Consider the following 15,544-nt stretch of genomic DNA (forward strand, 5'->3'; position numbering starts at 1 on the left):
TCAAACAAACCGTGCCATCCACCGTGCAGACACTGTTAAAAAACTGAAGTACTTGCTGTATGGGCGGGGTTATATAGGGGATCACTTCCTGTCTGAAGACCTTGGGTCTACCAGTGTCCATTCACCCAATGATGAAGTATAACCCAGCAGGTAGTGAATATTAGCCTGACCCTGTGTCCCATAATGTATGAAAAAGAAAAACATTTCCAGACAAAACAAAAAAAACAAAAAAAACAAAAAAACACAGACTTGTGGATGTAAACCTATGTTTTAAAAAATAATAATTGGAAAATAAACAAAAAAATCACTGTGAGACCAATCAATATAAAGAGGTGTCTCCTCATTTCTTGTGTGGTTGATAGAAGGCTAGAACCCCTGTCAGGTTAATATTTTAATATTTCTGTCCTTGACACTGCTACTGGATTTCCCTCACTTCTTGTTTGGCAAAACAATGTCAGCAGGACAGGAATGACTAAAATAATCTAAAAGACTGCAGTAAAAACCCAAAAGGAGTTTTAAACAGTTCCCTGATCCAAAATAAGAAATTCGGTTTAAACCGACCCTGTTACCAACCTTAAAACATAGTTAACAAAAAACACAGGAAATTCTATATTTTACATTTTTACTTGCTGTCTTTATCCTTTGTAAAAAAAAAAAAAAAATGTACAGTATTCACTTGCAATGTGCATTCAAAATGCATTCATTTTGACTTCAAGAAGATTCAATTCAATAGCACAAACCCTCCCACATAAATTTATGTATCTGTCAGGGGAGGAGTGGACTAGAATACTATAGTGTCACTTAAAGCTGAATTTCAGCTTATGATACACTTTACATAGTTTGGGCCAAGCTGGCTGAAACAAACCATGTCCCTCAATAACATGTGAGGCCGCTGGATGTGCTGTATAAACTACACTGCTTTCTCTGAATGGCTGAGCGCTGATCATATAAGACTCTGCGTTTTCGGTATAAGACAGGAAGCCTCGGCTTGAACCCAGTGTTCTGCCGAGAAAGTTCCCCATCAAATAGCGTCCACCCTGTACTGCGCAGGAGCAGCGCTTGCGCAGTACGGAGGACAAAGGAGACGCCTAAAGTCTCCGAACATGAACAGCTGTTCATCAGCTGTACACGGCACCTGCGCAATTAACACTACATTGTGCCACACGCTCCCGATGCTCGTGCAACTCTGCAAGGGGCGGGTGTAGGGGCGGATGCATACAGAAGATGGCCAGAGCTCATATGATGGGGGAGGATTTCTCAAAGGGGCGGATGTAATATTGAGAAGTGTGTAAACTACACGTCTTTGCAGTTTTACAATGGGCAGAGCTGATAAGGGCGGGAAGTTCAATGTTGACGGGTGCATCTTCTGTATGCATCCGCCCCTTGCAGAGTTGTACGAGCATCGGGAGCATGTGGCACAATATAGTGTTAATTGCACATACATCTCATTAACAGCTGTTCATGTTCGAAGACTTTCTGCATCTCCTTTGTCCTTCGTACTGCGCAAGCGCTGCGCCTGCACAGTACAGGGCGGACAATATCCGATGGGTGACAGTTCTCGACAGGACACCGGAACACAGTGCAGTATGCTGTATGTAGCCTCAGCTACATATTGTTTATACAGTACATCTAGTGGCCTCACATGTTAGTGAGGGACATAGTTCATTGGCCCAAATGAACTGTGTAAAGTGTATCAAAAGCTAGAGTTTAGCTTTAAGTTATAGTTCTGAGTCTGCTGCTTGGGCTGCTGACATCACATCCAAGATGGTAGCATCCAGCAGTAGACTCAAGGCTTTTCAAGATCTACACAAAGGAGGATTTTAAGGGTAAATAAAATGCATAAAATGTTAAATACACATATAATCTTATGGGAAGTTAGTAGTTAAAACCAATGTAGTAATAATGTAGGAGTATTCCCCCCTTCCACTAAACTTTTTAAAGAAGAATAAAAAGATCATGGTTGCTATGAGCAAAAGTCTTGTTCTTCCAGACAACGTTGTGCATCTTGCTGTTCTTTTTAATGTAGGTAAGCATACAGTAATGCCCATAAAGTAAGTTTTACCTATTCTCACAAAACATTGTTGACAGCCTTGCTTAAATTCATAAGTCTGCATCAGTGGGCTAACAGGCATGGCTGGTGTAAGAACAGCAGGATCAATCTTCGGTAAAAAACCAAGGTTTACAGCGTTTCCGCCATTCTGTTAAAAAAAGAGAGAAAAAAAAAAAAAAAAAAAAAAAATCACAGCAAAAACTAACATGTTTTCTGTTTACACACAGATTAAAAAAAATCATTTGTACAATAATTTAAATGGAATCAATATTGAGAAAGCTGTAAGACCATCTCTCTGCTGGCATTATGAAGCCATTCCAGTCACTGCAGTTTAGTTTTAACCATTTACAAACCGCCTGCCGCCAATATTTTGAAGAGGAATATCGTTGTTATGGCAGCAGTCAGCTACCATAACCCCAGCATCCTCTTCTTCAGCGGGCGGTCCTCTATCAGATAAAAGGGGTCTCTGCAGTGGATTCACCGTAAGATCACTTCTCGGCGGTGGGAGAGGGCACACACACACCCCCCACCCCCCCCGGTGCCCTCCGCCGCTTTCCGGAGCAGCCGGCAGTGGCGGAGGCGATCGCGTCCGTTGCAGTGTGTGCTATGGAGCTGAGTGAGGGGAAGATGGCCCCCACCCGTCCCCATACCATTTCAGGGTGGAAGCAACGTCAAAACGCCAATTGCGCCCATAGCTTTTAATCGCTTGCCGACTGCTGCACACAGATGTACGTCGGCAGAATGGAACAGGCAGGCAAATGGGCTCGCGCTCTCTGGTGGCTCTGGGCAGCAGCGTGGCTCGCGCTCTCTGGTGGCGCTGGGCAGCAGCGTGGCTCGCGCTCTCTGGTGGCGCTGGGCAGCAGCGTGGCTCTCTCTCTGGTGGCGCTGGGCAGCAGCGTGGCTCTCTCTCTGGTGGCGCTGGGCAGCAGCGTGGCTCTCTCTCTGGTGGTGCTGGGCAGCAGCGTGGCTCTCTCTCTGGTGGTGCTGGGCAGCAGCGTGGCTCTCTCTCTGGTGGTGCTGGGCAGCAGCTTGGCTCTCTCTCTGGTGGTGCTGGGCAGCAGCGTGGCTCTCTCTCTGGTGGTGCTGGGCAGCAGTGTGGCTCTCTCTCTGTGGTGGTGCTGGGCAGGAGTGTGGCTCTCTCTCTGCGGTGGTGCTGGGCAGCAGCGTGGCTCTCTCTGGTGGTGTTGGGCAGCAGCATGGCTCTCTCTGGTGGTGCTGGGCAGCAGTGTGGCTCTCTCTGGTGGTGCTGGGCAGCAGTGTAGCTCTCTCTCTGTGGTGGTGCTGGGCAGCAGCGTGGCTCGCTCCCTGTGGTGGTGCGGGTACAGCGTGGCTCTGTCTTCCCCCAGCACAGTCCTCTTTTTTCCTGTAGCAGTCACTCAGCTTCTTCCTGGGTTCCAGGCTCTCAATCTTTCCCACAGCAAAGTGCATGCGGGGGGCTGAAGTCTGCTGCCTGTGGACAACAATGGGGCTGCCAATCTTACGGGACTACATGTCCCATGATGCTCCCCTTGCCTCTTCCGATTGGCCCTCCATTGTGGCCAATGGGAAGGAAAGGAAACGGGCACCAAGCTGAGTTGTGAACCAGATGGGAGCCGCTCTCTCTTCTCTACTTCAGACAGGAGAAAGGGTGGGGGGAAAGTGGGGGAAGATACACTGACAGCCCGCCTCTCTCCTGTCACAGCGGTTGCTTGTGTTCACTGGCGGACTGAGTGGAGGGTCACCCTCCGGCCGCACCGCGCAACCCCCCCAATAGCGACATCACTGCCTGGGCGCGGTCGGTGCACCATGGGCACCCGCCCAGGATCGGTCCTGAGTGTCTGTGTTCCGACACCTTGCTCCAGTGGGCGGGGGGCTCTTTCCCCCCTTCCAGACACCCATGCCTTCAGGGGAACCAAGAAGAAGAGGCAAAAAAGGTAAGTAAACCAAAACTGGTCAGCAATGACAGCTTTGATATTTTCAAAATCATAGGTTTCCTTTTAGGTGTATGTAAACCCAAAACCAAACTAAGTGTGGAAACATACCTCATTGTATACAGTTTTCTTAAGGTGACTGTAAACCTCAGACATGAAATATGAACAAAGCATATCCCTCTATAGCGTGTTCTTGTCTCAATCCAGGGCACCAAGTGTAATTTCTGTCTACTGCCTCGTTCCTTTGCTATCTGCTTGAGTCATTAACACATCTTTCCTGACACCAAGAGGTAAAAATGTGATAGGGAAGGGAGCTCCAGCACACGGCATGTGATTGACAGCCTCAGTTCTGTTCCTGTGTGAAGGAGGGGGGGCAAGGGGATACTTTAGCTCCCCGTCCCATGCTTTCTGGAAGCTCAGACAAGCTGTATAAATTCTGCACTTTGACTGTGGAGGAGAGAGGACTGCAGATAAAGAGGTACAACTTATGTAGTTTTCAATCTCTCTTTATTATTTTCCATTTCACATTTAATACAAATACATGTATACAGTCCTTGCTTTATAAAATAGTGCCCCCTGTTCTCAACAAAGAGCACTGCTTTCTCGAAATGAATTCTATATGTCGGTCTTAATGGTTTTTCTGGATCCTGGAATAATGATTAATACTGAGATGTTAATACTTGATTGTATCTTAGAACCCGATATCCTCCGATAAATATTGATTATCTATACCAGAAAGCCTTCACCATTGGACAATTATACCATGTGTGTGTCATGGTCCCTCTTTCCTTAAGGCATCTCCAACATGTTTCCGGGTTCTCCATTTATTTTATGCAATTCTACTGGACTCCAATACCATCTCATCATGATTTTAGAATTCCTTTCTTGATTTCTAATCGCTATTGAGGTTTTATGTATCAAGGAGAATGCCTTATCCCATTCTACCAGTGAAATTGGAACTCCCTATTTCGTTTTCCCACTTTCTCATACATATTAACTCATTAAGAGATTCAGAAGGAAGTAGGAGCTTATATAGTTGATAAATTATGGATCGGTCTTTGTTCATTTATTAATAGTTGTTCAAAGCTAGTTGGTTGTCTACCAGTTAAGGAAGGTTGTACATTAGTCCTAAAGTATGTATTTAACTGTTGATAGCGCATCCATTTGTGTTCATGTTCGGCCCCAGTTCGTGCAATCGTGGAAGCTTGCCGTCCACTAGGGTCTGAGCTATCCTTACATTTTCAATCCTTTTCCATTTAAGAAAGTTAATAGCTTCTAGTGCTGGTGGAAATACAAGATTCAAAAATAAGGGGGTCATTGGTCTCATCAATGTGGAAAGGCATCCCTTTTTCAAGATTTTTTCCAACATCCTCAGAGTCGATAACGTAAAGAGCGCTAAATCTTTTTTCCCTGGTTGGAACTGGGATTTAATCCATGGAAGGGATTTAAGTTGCAAACAAATAATGTCTTCCTCCAAAGTTACCCATTGTTTATACTTTGCATTATCTACCAATCTATGATACTAATTAAAGACGCGGCTTGTACATATTTTGTTAAACCAGGGAGAGCAAGGCCTCTGTTCTTTGTTGTTCTAATTAGAATATCTATTTTTATTTGTGATGTTTTATGAGCCCAGATAAAGCTTCCTATAGCTTTACGTAGCTGTGCCAATAAATTAATTGGAGGAGTCAAGGGTATAGCTTGAAATACATACAGTAATTTTGGCAATATACATTTTTACTGTATTAGTTCTCCCTATCCATGAATGGACCATTTTATTATATCTTTGGAGTAATTTTATAACCTTGCATACTATTGGGAAATACCGTAAATCAATTCCTGCAGTTTAGTCATATCTGTTGGGATGTATATGCCTAGATTTTTAATTGCCAATTTTTGCTATTTACAAAGGGAAATTCTTCTAAAGGAGTTCCTGATCCTTATTTGGTAGGGATATTTTCAACATACAAAAAAACTATTCCTGAGAATGAACACCAAGGTGGGTAATTCAGGGATACAGACAGCTACTAATGGTCAGAGGGCAATGAGAGAAAGTAGTATAAAAACCAATACCAAATTTTATTGATTTACCAAAAACACATATTAAGTAAAAGCCAATTGCTTCTCAAAGGAAGCCAAAAAAGCATCAACGGTCTCCAGTCACCAACCATGAAATGATACACCAAAGGGGGGACAGACCCCACAGATGGTGCTCCAACAAAACAGACAGACTGACAAGGACAAACAAGACTCACCAACCACAATGACTAACACACAAGATAAACATGCAGTGCAGGCGCCTGCAGTGATACACACACACACGTGGAAACCCCTAAGGCAAAATGCCAATTAATCACAGTAAGTTAATGAAAATTCTAACATATACAGGGGTGACCATGTGAGTGTGGTCCCCGGAGATAGCAATGAGGCTCAAGCTGACTAGTATGATGACACCATTTAATAAGGCCAGATGGATTGAGTAATGTTAAAATAGTTGCTGTCACCAGCTATACCTCTATTCAATACGTGCTCCGATTTAGAAAGTCACAAGATTGATGTATAGAAAGTGCACATCCTATGAATAGAAAAGGTCAAAATGAGCTCTTAGCTGTAATGTCCAAACAAACATTATCATGGGTCTCGTCAGTAACTAGGCAGGCTGTATCAATATGACAGTGATTGTTGGGTTGAGGAATAGAATCACTAGGGTATAGGTGGTATCATATCACTCACTTTCCAGCCATCATCACCTGAAGTTGTACCCTGATTGTGCGGCCAACAAAACAAGTTGTCACGGGAACTACTTAGATCCCCGCGGTGTACAGTTAGGTGCTAGTAACCTTCCTAGGTGAGGATGTAAAGAAGTGTGTGTCCATACTGCCAAATAACATTACTGCCTTCCATGCAGATATGCGATCGGCGTTTCGGGATAGTGTCAGGCTTCTCACACTTCCATCCGTCTTTTTGAAGTGGCTGGATCGACGCCAGCAGGTGTCACAGACCCTGGTATCCACTCACCGCAAAACAAGTCCAGCGGCCGCTAGTAGTCCTGCTCGTGGCAGCTTCGGCAGTATGGGTGGAAACTTCAATGGAAGGTACTCCGCTCCATTGCTTCCTGTATTGTATGGGGAATCACTGAAACGGCATCCAAGCACCGCAGTTACGTTGACGCGTTTCGCAACGCATCGTTACGTAGCTCCAACTGGACGTTCAAGATGCGAGCTTACACCTCTCCCTTATAGTGCCTCGAGGTGTGCTCGCCCCTCCTCTTGTTGTTGCTTTTATTTATGAGTGTAACTGGGACAAGCAGGAATAGAAAAGGCTTGGATAAGTGTCCTTCATTCATCTGTAATGTCGCAGTGCTTGCCATATATTGATCATGAATGCTTGTAGCATATTCCTGTTTGGTGATAAAAGGCACTTTTGTTTAGTTTGTGGCTCATAATTTATTGTTTTTTTTATTTCTTTGTGTTTTTTAGATGTTTTCACCCCTTTCTGACTCTAGGAAACATAGAACATATAGACATGAATATTAAAGTTGGGTCTAGGGTCTCTCAAGGTTATATGTTCAATTATATTTAAGTGTCTTTGCCTTCAAAAAACACCAGAACAGGGGGCCATTATGAAAGAAAGATGAGATGAATAAATGGAGAGGGTCAGGAAAGGAGGAAATAGAGGAATGGAGAGGGGAGGGAAGACAGAGGAATGGAAGGGAAGCACCTGGAAAGGACATTCGAGCAGGAAAAAGGGTAGGGAGAGGGTCGAGAAAGGATGGATAAATGGAAAGAGGGACAGATTTTGCCTAGGAAGAGGCAATTTTTCATTGATACAGAAACGGTTGCATATTCAATTCAGTGTTCATACCCTGAGGTGCAAGAGATCCCAGGGTATATATCCACCATTTCTCTTTCTGCAAAGGATTACGATCAAAGTCCCCCCTCCTCGCTGGTAACTTTAGGGTATAAATGCCTTTATTCACCTATCCTAATTTTAAGGGACCTTTTTGTTTTGCCGATGTAGATTTTTGGGCAAGGGCAACTAATCATATAGACCACCTTCGTGGTGGAACAGTTGATTAGGTCCCTAATTTGATATTCCTTTTTCCCCATCGCGTCTCTAAAGACACTAGTCCTTTCAACGAAGGGGCAGATGTGGCATTTTGTACATGGGAATACAACGCCATGATCCTATGTAGCATCCTGGGTCCAATCCCGAGCTGAATTAAAGCTTCTCTCAAGAACCGCCACTCCACCAGATCAAATGCTTTCTCAGCGTCGACCGATAGAAGACATGCTGGGATAGCTCCTTTCTGGGCATACTCCACTAGTGTACATGTTTTGTATTGTTTTGTCCCTTGCCTAATATGTGCAGGTAAAATGGGTGCGAGTCTATTCACAATAATCTTAGAATATAGACGCAAATCTATTTGTAAGGGAGATTGATTGATAATTACCACAGCGTGTGGTCCTTTTCTGGTTTTGGGATTAGTGCAATATGAGCTTCCATACTTTGTGGTGTAAATAGTTGGGTCCCGGCAAGTTTCACCCAAAGAGACATCAACCCCAGATGATGTCTCTTTAGACGAAACCGTGCTGGGACGAGCCCTGCTGATATCATTGCGTTATCCACAAACTTCAATTTTAAGCGCTTGATCCACTTTCTAAATGTGAGCGTTTCCAATTTTCTTTTAATAAATGTTATGTTTATACGGATTCACACAATGTGGAGTATTTTCTTTTTTGGTCATGCTATTTTGAACACTTGAGAAGATTTGGTCTGACAAGTTGGCTGCTTCTGAAGACAGCTTCTTGGTGACATCTCTTGACCAATTGGATTGCCTTACATCTTGATCTGGAACTCAGAAGTGGAGGTCCCATATTTTGGTGATTGCACCATAAGCCTTGTTGACTCACTGAGCATATGCCCATTTGAATCCTCACTCTGGTAAGCGTCCTCACTAACCGGTGGTGGTTCTATTGTCTGTGTCCTCACCTCAACATTGATATCACATGGAATCCCACTTCTATCTACACAATTTGTTTTCACCATTTAAAGACCGATATGTTTATGTTTTAAAACAACTTTTGTATGATGGCACATGGACTTTAGTTTGGGTGTGAATTTCACATCTCATTTTCATTATTATTAGTTTTTGTGGTCATTGCACAGTGTACATTAGTTTGTATACATATGTATTTCCATGTTTTGAGCGCTGCACATAATTTCAATTTTTACTTATTTATTCCTTGATTTACACTTGTCTTAGTGTTGTGCTGGCTGCTACTAGATATATATCAGCGCGATATACACCAATTTTTTCAATTTATATTCCCCTCTTAATTTGCTCATAATTTGGCAAGTAGAAATTAATGATTGTAAAAAATTTCCCATATAATAGGATCTTTATAATTAGGGCTCTACCATCTCTACCTTTCCAATATTGTAAGATTGGAAACTCCTCATGATTTAGAGTATGGAAATGCATCATGAAACCATGTTGGATAATTTTTGTTCCGTATGTTGGGGATGTGATCTAAATGAAAAATGTGTTTCCTGGAACAATATGATACCAATTTTCTGTTTATGAAATGAGTTTAAACTTTGTGTTCTTTTAACCACTTGCCGACCGCCTCACGCAGATATACTGCGGCAGAATGGCACGGACAGGCAAAGAAACGTATGGGTACGTTACTTGCCTCCCGCGGGCGGGGGGGGGGGGTCCAATCGGACCCCCCCCCCGTGCCCAAGGTGGTCGGCGTCTGTCCCCGAGCGATCAGAGGTGAGGGGAAGGCCATCCATTCATGGCCACCCCCTCACGATCGCTCCCAGCCAATGACATTCTTCCTCTGCTGCTGTAATGTAAACAGCGGCAGAGGAAGTGATGTCATCTCTCCTCGAGCCGGTCTTTTCGTTCCGGCGCCGAGGAGAGAGGACATCAAGTAAGTGCACCAAACACTACACTAACAGTAGAACACTCTAGGCACACATTTCAACCCCCATCACCCCCCTGTACCCCCTTGTCACAGTGACACCAATAGCAATTTTTTTTTTTCTGATTATTGCATTGGTGTCAGTTTGTGACAGTTATAAGTGGTAGGGCAGTTAGTGGTAGCCCCCTTTAGGTCTAGGATACCCCCCTAACCCCCCCAATAAAGGTTAACCCCTTGATCACCCCCCGCCGCCAGTGTCACTAAGCGATCGTTTTTCTGATCGCTGTATTAGTGTCACAGGTGACGCTAGTTAGGGAGGTAAATATATAGGTTCGCCATCAGCGTTTTATAGCGTCAGGGACCCCCATATACTACCTAATAAAGGTTTTAACCCCTTGATTGCCCCCTAGTTAACCCTTTCACCAGTGATCACCGTATAACTGTTACGGGTGATGCTGGTTAGTTAGTTTATTTTTTATAGTGCCAGGGCACCCGCCGTTTATTACCTTATAAAGGTTTAACCCCCTAATCACCCGGCGGTGATATAAGTTAAGTTTTAGGGTGAGATAAGGTCTGCGTCGCCCCAGGCAGCGTCAGGTTAGCGCCAGCACCGCTAACACCCACGCACACAGCATACACCTCCCTTAGTGGTATAGTATCTGAACGGATCAATATCTGATCCGATCAGATCTATACTAGCATCCCCAGCAGTTTAGGGTTCCCAAAAACGCAGTTTTAGCGGGATCAGCTCAGATACCTGCTAGCACCTGCGTTTTGCCCGTCAGCCCAGCCCAGTCCACCCAAGTGCAGTATCGATCGATCACTGTCACTTACAAAACACTAAACACACATAACTGCAGCGTTCGCAGAGTCAGGCCCTGCGATCGCTAACAGTTTTTGTTGGTAGCGTTTTGATACAGTCACTGTCAGGAGCTTTTTTGCCTGTGAGTCTCACTAGTGTACCACTAAATTTAGAGCCCAAAATGGCAAATCGAAGGTACACTAGTGAAGAGGCCTACACGTTTCTGAGCATGACAGATAGTGAAGAGGAAGTCACTCATCTGTCAGATTCAGGCTCAGAATACGATCCTGTAGAGGACAGCGGCTCCATGACAGATAGCTCTGACGACGGAGTTGTGGTCCATGCCAAGGTCAGGCTTACCAGACCATGAACAACTTCTTCTGTCCTTGATGTGCAAGAACCGCAGGGCTCTCGTATGGAGTAGAGCAGTACTAGCGCCGCTATTCCTTCTGGTGAACTGGCAAGCACCAGCGGCCTAGTACACCCTGGTCGTACATCCAGCACTGCAGTAACACTTGGTGACGTGGCGAGTCCCATAAGTGCAGTTCAAGCTGGCGAGGTGGCAAGCACAAGTAGTGTCCCGCTGCCACCAAGAAGACGAACACAGGCCCATAGTGCCCTTCCTGCTGCATTCGCCAATCCTAATTGTATATACGCCCCAGTTGAAGGACCATCGGGTCGGGTTGCTGACGCTACTTGTGCCCTGTCACCACGCGATTTTTTTAGCTATCTGTGATCACTTTTATTCATCAAGTTTGATGCTTGTAAAAAACCTTTTTTTCTCCCTGGCACTTCCTAATAATTTTTTTTATCGGATTCATGCACTATGTGGAGTTTTTTCCTTTCCCCTTATGAACTGATGTCCCACGCGGGGGAAGTTGCAGTTTCTTGTGGTTTGCTTCCTGTGAAGATTATCCATCCATCCGCTGTTGATCTGAACACCACTCTACAGCTACGGTTGCCATAGATGGAATCTACCACCAATACCTTCAAGCAAGCACTCCCGGGATCGATCGATCCTTAAGCCTGTATGACACTAAGCCGTATGGTGATTGTGTCCACTTCTGCTACCCATAAATCCATCTTGAATGCATGAAGACTTAGAAGCACCATCCATACACGATGTCTCTTTCTTCACATAAAGGATATCACGTTTCATATGTTAATGACTTTTACTTTAATATGGACATTCCTTTCAGCCATTGGGGATTGTCCTTTCATTTTGTCTATTTTTGTCTTTAAATATTATTACGCATTATATACACTTCTTATGACAGTGTATCACCCTGTTTCTCACTTAATTTAGCGCTGTATTCATTATTACTTTTTACTGCACGGTTCACTATACTGTTTGATGCTGGCAGCTATAATTCTTGATTTTTTTTTATTATTCTTTCTTAAGTAGCGCAACTATACATATGGTTAGAGCTTCAGGACGGACTGGATCCTTCCTTAAATTCCAGGAAGAGATCGTCAGAGCCCTTCTGTTTCCAGGCGGTGCTCCACCTCACCTTCCCCAACCAAATGCAGTAAGCCGGCTGCATGATAGGCATTTTCCGTATGTCCTCCCGAGTACCCCTACCCAACGAGCCCCCCAAAGAAGATGTCGTGTCTGCAGCAAGCGCAGATATATGCGTGACACCCGGTATTATTGTCCCTCCTGTCCTAACAATCTTGGTCTTTGCATTGGTGAATGTTTTGAACACTACCATTCACTAGTTGAGTATTAGCGTAGGGTACAGCACTGCACAGACTAGGCACACTAACACTGGGTCTCCCAAGATGCCATCGCATTTTGAGAGACCCGAACTTGGTACCAGTTACAAAAGTTAGTTACAAAAAAAAGTGTAAAAAAAAAAAAAGTAAAAAAAATTAAAACAAAAAAATATATAAAATAAAAAAAACAAAAATAGTTGTCATTTTATTGCTCTCTATTTTTCTGCTCTTTTTTACTGCATTCTATTCTGCAACGTGTTATTGTTATTAGGTTTTACCATGTTTGCCTTTCAGATATGCAATTTGTTTATACTTTACTGTTTACTGTGTTTTATTGTTAACCATTTTTTTGTTTTTCGGGTACGCCATTCAGCTGCAGAGTGGATTTATTTATCTTGACAGCAACAGCGTTTGCTCCCATGATACATAAAGCCGTGACTCCAGCGCTGTCGGAGGTGATTTCACCACCACAGTTACATACTTCAGCATATATGCCGAAGTGTAGGGGCAGCAGTGGGTGGAGGAGCGATTTGCTCCTAACTTTTGCGGGAGGATGCCCCATGCTTCAGCATATACAGTCAGGTACATAAATATTGGGACACCGCCACAATTTGAATCTTTTTGGCTCTATACACCACCACAATGGATTTGTAATGAAACGAACAAGATGTGCTTTAACTGCAGACTTTCAGCTTTCATTTGAGGGTATTTACATCCAAATCAGGTGAACGGTGTAGGAATTACAACAGTTTGTATATTTGCCTCCCACTTTTTAAGGGACCAAAAGTAATGGGACAGATTAACAATCATCCATCAAACTTTCATGTTTTAATACTTGAATGCAAATCCTTTGCCGTCAATTACAGCCTGAAGTCTTGAACGCATAGACATCACCAGACGCTGGGTTTCATCCCTGGTGATGCTCTGCCAGGCCTTTACTGCAACTGTCTTCAGTTCCTGCTTGTTCTTGGGGCATTTTCTCTTCAGTTTTGTCTTCAGCAAGTGAAATGCATGCTCAATCGGATTCAGGTCAGGTGATTGACTTGGCCATTGCATAACATTCCACTCCTTTCCCTAAAAAAACTCTTTGGTTGCTTTTGCAGTATGCTTCGGGTCATTGTCCATCTGCACTGTGAAGTGCCGTCCAATGAGTTCTGAAGCATTTTGCTGAATATGAGCAGATAATATTGCCCAAAACACTTCAGCATTCATTCTGCTGCTTTTGTCAGCAGTCACATCATCAATAAATACAATAGAACCAGTTCCATTGGCAGCCATACATGCCCACGCCATGACACTACCACCACCATGCTACACTGATGAGGTGGAAAGCTTTGGATCATGAGCAGTTCCTTTCCTTCTCCATACTCTTCTCATCACTCTGGTACAAGTTGATCTTGGTCTCATCTGTCCATAGGATTTTGTTCCAGAACTGTGAAGGCTTTTTTAGATGTTTGGCAAACTCTAATCTGGCCTTCCTGTTTTTGAGGCTCACCAATGGTTTACATCTTGTGGTGAACCCTCTGTATTCACTCTGGTGAAGTCTTCTCTTGATTGTTGACTTTGACACACATACACCTACCTCCTGGAGAGTGTTCTTGAATTGGCCAACTGTTGTGAAGGGTGTTTTCTTCACCAGGAAAACAATTCTTCGGTCATCCACCACAGTTATTTTCCGTGGTCTTCCCGGTCTTTTGGTGTTGCTGAGCTCCCCAGTGCGTTTCTTTCTTTTTAAGGATGTTCCAAACAGTTGATTTGGCCACACCTGTTTTTGCTATCTCTCTGATGGGTTTGTTTTGTTTTTTCAGCCTAATGATGGCTTGCTTCACTGATAGGGACAGCTCTTTGGATCTCATATTGAGAGTTGACAGCAACAGATTCCAAATGCAAATAGCACACTTGAAATGAACTCTGGACCTTTTATCTGCTCCTTGTAAATGGGATAATGGGGGAATAACACACACCTGGCCATGGAACAGCTGAGCAGCCAATTGTCCCATTACTTTTGGTCCCTTAAAAAGTGGGAGGCACATATACAAACTGTTGTAATTCTTACACCGTTTACCTGATTTGGATGTAAATGCCCTCAAATTAAAGCTGAAAGTCTGCAGTTAAAGCACATCTTGTTTGTTTCATTTCAAATCCATTGTGGTGATGTATAGAGACAAAAAGATTAGAATTGTGTCGATGTCCCAATATTTATGGACCTGACTGTATATACGGTGCATGTATGCCCATCATTAGAAGTGGATGAAGGGAGGTATTCTAATGGTGGGTATACCCACCGAGCAATTTTTTTTTTTTTTCAGCCAACAGGCTGCAGGAAAAAAAGTTTACAATATATGCCCAACAAGGACCAGCAATGTACTGGTATGTTGCTGGACTTTGAGTGGTTATACCAGAATGATGCCTGCAGGTTTAGGTATCATCTTGGTATCATTCTTTTCAGCCAGCGGTCGGCTTTCATGTAAAAGCAATCCTAGCGGCTAATTAGCCTCTAGACTGCTTTTACAGCCCATTCACACAGGGACGACTTGTCAGGCGACCTAGTCGCCTGACAAGTCGCCTCCCGTTCTGTGCTATGGAACCGTTCTAAGGGGAGCGACGCAAGTCGCTCCGACTTAGAAAAAGGTTCCTGTACGACTTCGGGGGCGACTTGGGGCGACTTGCATAGACTTCTATACAGAAGTCGTTTTGCAAGTCGCCCGGGCAGTCGTTTGCAGGTCGCCTCGCTGAGGCGACCTGCAAGTCGTGTTGCCCCTGTGTGAATGGGGTCTTACAAGCAGGGGGAGGGAATGCCCCCCCACCGTCTCCCATGTTTTTCTCTGGCTCTCCTGTCCCAACAGGGAACCTGAGAATGCAGCCGGTGATTCAGCCAGCTGACCATAGAGCTGATCAGAGACCAGAGTGGCTCCAAACATCTCCATGGCTTAAGAAGCCAGAAGCTACAAGCATTTCATGACTTAGGTTTCGCCGGATGTAAACAGCGCCATTGGGAAAGCATTTCATCACACTGATCTTGGTGTGGTCAGATAATTTGAGGGCAGAGGAGAGATCTAGGGTCTAATAGACCCCAATTTTTTCAAAAAAAGAGTACCTGTCACTACCTATTGCTATCATAGGGGATATTTACATT

At 44.1% G+C, this 15,544-nt stretch overlaps 1 protein-coding gene across 4 annotated transcripts in view; it reads right to left on the reverse strand.

Moving 5' to 3' along the window:
• ZC3H7B (zinc finger CCCH-type containing 7B) overlaps positions 1-15,544 on the reverse strand; it is a 560,902-nt gene that overhangs the window by 303,794 nt on the left and 241,564 nt on the right. For all 4 annotated transcript variants that reach the window (XM_073592637.1, XM_073592638.1, XM_073592636.1 and 1 more), the window contains one exon: positions 2,063-2,198. In XM_073592637.1, the coding sequence (XP_073448738.1) occupies positions 2,063-2,198 (136 nt within the window). The remainder of the gene's footprint in view (positions 1-2,062; positions 2,199-15,544) is intronic.

Source organism: Aquarana catesbeiana, linkage group LG07 (assembly GCF_042186555.1).
Source record: "Aquarana catesbeiana isolate 2022-GZ linkage group LG07, ASM4218655v1, whole genome shotgun sequence".
NCBI classification, from domain to species: Eukaryota; Metazoa; Chordata; class Amphibia; order Anura; family Ranidae; genus Aquarana; species Aquarana catesbeiana.